The sequence below is a fragment of the Alosa pseudoharengus genome, unplaced genomic scaffold (assembly GCF_046254945.1).
Source record: "Alosa pseudoharengus isolate Yale_2024_CS ecotype anadromous, Long Island Sound unplaced genomic scaffold, YU_APseudo_1.1 YU_APseudo_1.1_scf_4, whole genome shotgun sequence".
Classification (NCBI taxonomy): Eukaryota; Metazoa; Chordata; class Actinopteri; order Clupeiformes; family Clupeidae; genus Alosa; species Alosa pseudoharengus.
This window is the reverse complement of record NW_027468774.1, coordinates 32,304,694-32,313,687: the sequence shown is the minus strand read 5'-3', so window position 1 is coordinate 32,313,687 and position 8,994 is coordinate 32,304,694. Positions and strand designations below refer to the sequence as shown.

At 43.6% G+C, this 8,994-nt stretch overlaps 1 protein-coding gene across 1 annotated transcript in view; it reads right to left on the bottom strand.

Moving 5' to 3' along the window:
• Positions 1 to 7,386, bottom strand: part of fam171a2a (family with sequence similarity 171 member A2a) — a 50,062-nt gene extending 42,676 nt beyond the window's left edge. The window contains exon 1 of the mRNA XM_076265902.1: positions 7,171 to 7,386. Coding sequence (XP_076122017.1) covers positions 7,171 to 7,336 — 166 coding nt within the window. The 5' untranslated portion in view covers positions 7,337 to 7,386. The remainder of the gene's footprint in view (positions 1 to 7,170) is intronic.
• Positions 7,387 to 8,994: the final 1,608 nt, after the last annotated feature.

The window sequence follows — 8,994 nt, the reverse complement described above, 5'->3', positions numbered from 1 at the left end:
GGACTGAGTAATGGATAAAAGACAGTGGACGGTGCGGAGGCCACCTCCAGTAAATCTGTCTGCGCTGGCCTGGAAGAGGGGGGACAAACAGCACTTTGTAAATGAGCTGTGCTACTGGACGTCCTCCCTGCACTGCTCTGTACACCACTGACCTGTCATGACCTCTGACAGCCACGCTGAGCTGAGGCGTGCCGTGCTGTGGGTGCCAATAAAATGCTCTCTACTGGCACTTTGCTTGAAAATAATAAATAACAGCAGACAAATGACTTCTCCAGAAATACAAAACCATGTGAGAGCTTCTAGCTGGACTCTAGTGTGAGAGGCCGAATTAAACGAGGGGGCACTGTAAGGCTAAGAGGCCGGTGAGGTTTTGGTGCTTCTGTGACAAACTGCCTTGCTTATCTCCTGGGGCATGTTTGCTGTCTCTACCCAAAATAGATGTGGTGTCATCAGTAAATGTGAGGCTAGGGAGACAAAAACTGAAAGTATGCACTAGCAGCTCCTGTGTCTCCATTTAAAACACCAAGGTCACTGGTTTGCATCCCAAAGAGCACAGTCACCTATAGTGATAACATGAACACCATACATACTGTAGGTGTAATCAGAATTCACCTGTTTAAGTTAATAGATGTTGTATCACATCTATTGTAAGAAAAGCATGTAAAAATGAATAATATGCAATTAGAAGCAATAGGCTATACCATATTGCAACTCTCAATACATTTGTGCTGCCGGGTATAATACTATGTGTGGTCACTAGCATGTACGTTTTGGTCTACACTCTCACTGAGGAGCAATGAGTATGCCTGAGAGGCAAAGACTCGATTAAAGGTCATACACATACACATACAGTATGCTATACACCGTCCCCCTGCACAACCTACATGCATTAATCACCCCACACACAGCCCAGCTGCCAAACTCCGCTAAAGAGAAGACCTGTATAACCTGTAACCTGTACTGGCACACTACTGACAAACATACTAATGACTAGGCAAACTAATGACCACTGCGCACCACAATGACTCTCTGTCTATCTCACATTTAAACATACACACACTATATCAACCCACTGAAGCAGCAATATGACACAGCCAGTACCTTCTGTTCCTAACTCAGTGGACTTAATTAATAGGTCTTGATTAACTTACGGCATTAATTAAATAATAACCTGTGTTTGACTTCACTGGAGAGCCACTGACAGTCTTGTTCTGAGAAGGCAGCGGACGCTATGAACAAAAGCCGCAGATGACGCCCACTGAATCAGATATGCACTTCCAGTGACGGCAGCTTTTGTGGAGCGAATCAAAGCTGTCCCTCTGGAGCCAAAGGACAACAATGAGGGAGGCCTTTGTAAATCTACCATTGTGAATCTGAATGAGCAATGTGTGTATGTGTGTGTGTGTGTGTGTGTGTGTGTGTGTGTGTGTGTGTGTGTGTGTGTGTGTGTGTTTGTGTGTGTGTGTGTGACTATGTGTATGTGTGTATGTGGAGAAGAGTATCTGATAGAAGCTGGCATCTCAGTGAGCCATGAGGTGTCCTATGTTTTTCTTTCAGAGAGAAAGAGGCAGACGGCACAGACGACACACACTGGCACACACACATACACACTCTATGGTACATACACACACACATACACACTCTATGGTACATACACACACACATACACACTCTATGGTGCATACACACACACATACACACTCTATGGTACATACACACACACAGGGAAAAAAACCACACACAGATGTCCACACATGGAGTACAAGAGAGAGCCAAAGAGAGGGAGAACAAGGGGGGTTCACCTGCCCACAGGCAGTGATGTGCATGTGTAAGGGTGTGTGTGTGTGTATGTGTGTGTTCATGTGTGTGTGGGTGAATATGTGAGGGGTGGGGGTAGACGTTTGGAGGGGTTCAGTAAATCCTCACTGGTCAGCTCACATTAGTGTCCAACCTGCCAGTATCCCAGCATCCCTTTGTCCGAGCGCAGGGGGCACCGGCGGAGGGTGTCATCCTGATTAGGACAGTCATGCGCGTGTCACGCACGCACACAAACACCAGAGATAACCGCATTTCACCCTGCTGCTGACCACGACTATGGCTACTTGTATAACTCTCCTCTCATTACATACCATATCAAACTATGAAACTAAAAATAAAACCATATTGAAAACATAGTAAACAGAGGGAGAGGAATGAAAAAGAAGTGTTAAGAAGTCAAGAATAGATGTCTAACTTAAGCAGAAGCATGTGAGGTTCAGGCACTGGACTCAAGCAGGGACGAACAGTAACCCAGCCTCTCTGCTTAATGGAGATTCCTGGTCAAAGCCACACAGTGTTATGATGGGAGAATGTGGAGTGGAACATGTTAAGCGGACTACAAGTGAAGAGTGCATGTGAATTACTGTAATAGTGTGCATGCAGTACACTCACTGTGTGGGTGGGAAACAGTGTACGTGCTCATTTTGAGTACAGTACATGCTTGTGTGTGCTGTGTAATGCATTCAGCAGGTTGTAGTGTGTTGTTGTAGTGTAAGCTAAGTGCATGAACCATGTATGCATGTGCGGACAGTGTAGACTGTTTTGTGTGGGTGGGAAAAAAGTGTGTACTGTATGTGTGTGTGTGTACGTTTGTGGGGGAAGAAATGAGTGTGTGTGTGTGTGTGTGTGTGTGTGTGTGTGTGTGTGTGTGTGTGTGTGTGTGTGTATGAAGTGTGCAGTGTCTAGAAAGGAGAGGGAATAACATTCAGTCCTAGTGCTGTACAGGGAAATCACATGACCACACGAGAAGTGACCACAGACACATTCAGAATATGCTCTGTGGCCAGACGACAGTAACCACAGCTAATATGACTTCATCAAGGATGGACAGGAAGCAGAACACAAAGTCAGAGAGAGAGAGAGAGAGAGAGAGAGAGAGAGAGAGAGAGTGAAAGACCTCACACATCCGAAAGAGAGGCTTGTGACAGTGGTCTTGGGGCCATAGAAGTGAGCTACACTCTCCTTTAGGGCTGCAATTTGCTAAATGATTTTTGAATGTGATTGATCTGATTCAGTTCAATATTCCAAATGTCTCTTTAATTTGTGCCACTCCTGACTGGTGAGCACTGCCAGTGCACAGCACCCCTGATGGACTGTGAAGCTCACCAATCAGAATTGATGTGCCCCTCAAGCACTAGGCACACCCACCAACCAGAAGTGGCACAGTCAGTGGGAAATGTAACAGAATTAACTGTGCACGATTATTTGTAGCTTTTGCAATTAGGTAATAGCGTAGGCAGTGATTCCCACAGAATTTCATTGTATTTGTGGTGGTAGGTGAAGGGGGGGGGTGTTGAGGAAACATTCTGTGTCAGAGTCAATAAAATCAATAGCCTATAGTTATACTTGCCTTGCACGACAAGACGATATTGACAAATAGCTGTAACGTTATAGTGTGCTAACCTCAACAACCCAACAATATTCTAATGTTAGTGTAGGGATACTGCTTCTTATATGCTTGCACATAACTTAATTAGAGAGAGAGAGATAAAAAGAAAGGATTTCATCCCATATAAATTAGTACAACATAAAAAATCATTGTGTGGTGGTCAATGTTGATATTGTGGTGGGCCACCACAAATAAGTCAATGTATGGGAAACACTGGTAGGTTCATATTGCGATTACGATTGCGATAATTGTGCAGCCCTACTCTCCTTCCTTTGCCCATTAGATATCTTCATAGGGACTAATGGACAGGTATGGGGTTCATTTATTTATTTTGTGTGTTGTTCCCTGGAGATCAAAGCCATGGCCTTGGTGTTGTTAGCAACCTGCTGTTTCAGATGATCCACTAAGAACACCCGCTGAAAGTCTGATGAAAATGATGAGTATGGGGCAGAGGCAAGCGAAGTGTTAAGAGTTCAAAGGTCAAAACTAATCTGTCCAGACTCCCACAGGGATGCTAGAGTGGAGTAGAGCAGAAGCAGTCTCTAACTGAACCCATCAGAAACGTTGCCTGATTTACCATGCTAAATCTCACTGCACATGCTTGTACATCTGAACAAGAGGGAGGAAAATCCCCCACACTGGTAAGCCAAGAGCATATGCAACAAAACAGGGACTCAAAAGTGAAACTCACAGGAGAGACCTTCTGTTGGCAATTATCAGAGCATTTCTGAGTTATGGTCTCAACGTATGCTAATGACTACCAAAGAGATGTTGTGTTCAGATGCATGCCTTCACCAATTACACACACCATTGGTCATTCAAACATATAGCACTGGCATGATGATCACATGTGATGCAATTAGTACTCCTCCAAAAGGAATTCAGAGCAATCACACACTTTCTGAGGGACCACATTTGAAAACACTACAGTCTGCAGTTCAAGGCAATACACTGTTGTCCTGAACCAAACAAATCCAAACTTAAAACTCAGAACTGTGCCTTAGAGAGAGAAACAGCATCATGACTGTAGTCCAATCCCATACTAACTTTCACTTAGCTGAGAAGCACAGTGAGAAATGCAGGGCAGGGCTGTAGTTGCATAATGACATGCTCTGCTGAATAACAACATCAAACACGGAGCAAGGACCAGAAGCAGCCGCCACCACCACCCAACACAGCCCCACCAACCCCCCACCCAACCCACCCCCACAAACCCATCACCCAACACACCCCCACCAATCCACCCCTACACGAGGCTTCCCTCTCACAGGGCAAATTAATTTCCCACAATCATCCATTAATGGAGATGATTACTGATGTGATATGATGAGAGAGAGAGAGAGAGAGAGAGAGCAACTGGAACCCATTAAAATGGAGTAATACAGCAGGGAGCTGACTTACTGTGCCCTCTCTTTTTGTCTGTCCTTACTTTCTCTCCCTTCCTCTCTCTCTCTCTCTCATGTCATGCCTGAAATCATTCTTCACGAGACACTTCATTATTGACATTGAGCACTTGATTGACAGCATGGCTCCCTCCTCGCCTGACAGCAGCAGGATCTGGACTGGGCCTGGCTCTGATCTGACGATGACATCACTATCAGAACCAACAGCTGTTCTCTGGGCCAGGCTGACCTCAGGGTCAAGTCGGATCCCAGTCAGAACCTCTTCGTCCTCGTCTAGTGATCTCCTCGTACTCCTACCCATTGAGGTTGTGTTGACTTCCCCCAGCCTTTTCTCTGTCACACACACACACACACACACACACACACACACACACACACACACACATGCTGCAGAGACCGCTTGAGAACTCCTGCTCCGCTTCTGAGGGGAATTACGCAAGAGCAGTAAGAAGAAAATAACCGCACGCTTCCACACTTCCATAAGCCGGGCGCTATTCTTAGTGAATACACATGACTGAGTTCAGCTTTTCCTTGATTTCTCACTCTCTTTCACACAATCTCTCCACCTCACCCCCCCCCTTCTCTCTCTCAATTCAATTCAATTCAATTCAATTCAAGGTAGCTTTATTGGCATGACAAATATTTCTTTGCATTGCCAAAGCAGGACATCAAACAATACAATACAGAACATACAATAGATTTATACATATAAACTGGTGTGTGTGGTGTCCCTCTCTCTCTCTCTCTCTCTCTCACACACACACACACACACACTCCCTCACTCTCTCTGTCAGATTCTGGAGGGGAGGGGGTGGTCTCTAAGGAAGTGAGATTGGGGTCATAAACTCTGAGGTGTGGTATGCTGTGGTTTATGGAAGAAGGGAAATCTCCAGTGCAGTGCAGGAGGAGACTGAAGCTCATTGGTTCCCTGAGCAGCGAGCTCCAATGCACACTGGCCATGGTTGGTTCAAAGCAATGTCAAAGACAAGAGTTTGAGATCAGTGGAAGCCACAGACCAAATGACTCGCTGGGAAGCTATAGTGTAGTTTAAGTGTTCATATTCAGGGTAGGAGACTATGGATGGATGGATATGTAAATCAAAGGCAAAGAGTAGTCAAGTTCAACACTTCCTTTAAAATATATGATGGACTTATCGACGCAAAGTGTGCATCATCTCTCCCAGAGAAACAGAGGGAGGAGGCAGCTTAGCTAATGAAATATGGATCAGGATCATGTCTTTCTTAAGCCGCTGAGTGGACTCAAGATGCCCTGTCGCCAAGACGGGCGGCAAAAACTCTTCCAGTCTCTGAGTGCACCAAATGTTGAAATATACCCAGATGGGTGATATACAGTTACAACTATAGGCCTATAGGGCACCACACATCAGATAACAAAAATGACAATGGCAGGTGGTCTCCCTACAATTCTGGCATAAGTCTGCTGAAACCTCTCCAAACTCCTGTCTTTGCTATTATGGCCCTTCAGGATTGTGGTGTCAGTTTGATTAAAATCTACATAAACGAAGGCAAGAATATAATACTAGGTTGAATTGCAAAACAGTCGGTCAGTATTTCTGCGTGGGTGTGAGCCATGCACCAGTGTATTGTTTACGTTCTGACATAAATGTTGCTGTTTGTTCCTCATGAATTAATTAAGCTAGGTCCTGAGCCAAGCAACTGTCACAAGTAGTGGTCCATGATGAGGAAGGCTACCAGTCAGTGCAACCGTAAATAAAGAAACATAGATCTAATACGTGTTACATTTATTGACATGCATGCAACATATTTGTAATATGTCTTTGTGAGGTATGACAGCTTCAGGCCTAATATAATAAGCAACGCTGGCTAACTAAGTAGGCTAATGTTGAAGCCTAATGATAGGCTTCCGCTCCCATGACTGGATTTGAAGTTTAACCCAACTAGTAGTGATATGGGCGATCCAGCGCTCAACAAAAGCTACAAACTATAAAACTCCAGAATGCTCTACTTCGCATTCAGTGTGCTACTTAATGTTGAACCAATACCATAGCCTAAGACTTACTAGTGTAGTCAACTCGGAGGTAAGTCCGAATAGGATCCCTTTGTTTTCAAACTCTTCTTCAGATATGCAGATAATTGTAGTAAGCCACAAGACAGCCTCAGTTCATTCGTGCGTATTAAATTATAGGCAGCATAAATGCAACGGTTACATAATTATCTCACGCAACCCATCCGCTTCTGTCCGAGCCTGCATATGAGAAGAAAATAAAGTCGTCGCCCCGCAGGAGATTATATCACATTCCAGACTAATGCTGCAACCTTAAAACGAAGCGGAGTCAAATCTCAAAGCTGAACAACTCACCAACTGCTGTCTGGTCCGGTAGGGATTTCGCTAGTGTCCCCAAAACGTTGCAGAAGACCAGAAAAAGTGAGAAGAAGCGAGAAGTGTACTGGGGTGGCATTCTTACAGCAACATCACTAGTTCCCCGTAGCTGGTCATTCATCCATGTTTCTTTTGCGGATGGCATTGACCGATCTCAAGTGTTGCTGCCGAGATGCCCACTCCCTAACCCGCGGTCTTCCCTGCTCAGAGTTCCATTGTCCGATATGGGAGGGGGCGCTCCCAATGCGAGGGCTTACATCTGCCACCTGCTGGTTAAGTTACTATCATGCAGGGTCCATCCTCTCAGTTTCCAGTGAACATATTAGAGGGAGAGCAGATAGCTAACAAACGTTCAGAAAAAGTCCTGTTGGCAAATTTGAGGAAAAGTCGGTAAAGGGGCTATTTCACACAATTACAATTTGAGGGTGCTGAATTCAAATATTTTGTTTACCAAGCTCAATTTTGAGTTGTAAGCTTGCTAATTAGCATAATTAGCATAATTCACTTTTTGGTTTTGCCATCAGATATCATATAGGAATTGCAAAAAATAAGGCATTAATATACTCTTTATATCAGATATGTTGTAGGACAGGACAGGAATTACCCCAATGACCCTCAAGTAGCAAATTAAAATAAGCTAAAATTAAAATATAAATTGAAATAATAGCTAAAATTCAGTATGACGTTTAGAAGCAAAATAGATTCCTTGATAATAAATTGATAGAGTAGTAGGTGACTGCTCATTTTTCTGTAGAAAGTACTTTGTCACTAACTATTATAAACAGTTGTCAGTCTTTACAGAGGATTTACACTGTATTTTTTTTGTACTGTAAAGGCGACTGTGCTTGCCTAGTTAAAACATCTCACTGGTGCTCTTTCCTATCATTCAAATTCCAGCCATACAAAAAATGGAAGAGTGGGCATATTTGAGGGTTGCTGAAGAGTGCTATGGAGATTGCATTATTTGCAAAAAAATAGACAAGATATCCTTTAATGCAACAAAAAGAAACATTCTCCAGTGCATCATTACTGCATATGATGCTGAAAGGGAAGTGGACCTAGAACAAATCCTCAGCTATGAACTGATTATTGTCCCTGTACTGTAGCTATTGCAGATAGCGATGGTTATTTGTGAAGTGGAAATAAGTCTATCCTCACTCAAGTGCTGTCTAGCAATGTGGAATGTCCAGTAGTGATCACTGCAAAAACTGCTCATTCAACACTGGTAATAGATGCTCAAGATCTAGTTATGTCTTTAGGACACCCATCTGACAGCAGCACATTTAAGAAGTATGCAGGAAAGTTTGTAAGAAACTTTTGTATTGTTATTTGGTATTTGTTATGTGGTAGCAAATGATGTTGACTATCAAAGAAATAGACCTAATAGGAATGCACACAGATATTGCAACAGATACGCTCAGGCCAATCCAAACTTTTCTCATCTGTTGTTCCTCGTTGGTGGAACACACTGCCAGTTTCTTCAAGGGCTGGGTCATCCCTCTCCATTTTCAAAAAACTCCTGAAGACCCAGCTCTTTAGAGAACATCTCCTTTCATAGCACCACTTACAACAAGTCTTGCTGATCCTAGCACTTACCACCCATCTTGAACTGACACTCAACTGTTTAAAAACAGCACTCACTGATGCACTATTCTTACTGTACTCTACCGTTTTTAAATTGTCCTAAAATTGTTGAGAGAATTGCTTTAAAACTTAACTGTTACCATGGTTTAAGTCGCTTTGGTTAAAAATGCGTCAGCCAAATGTAATGTAATGTAATGTAATGTAATGTAATAGTGGTGT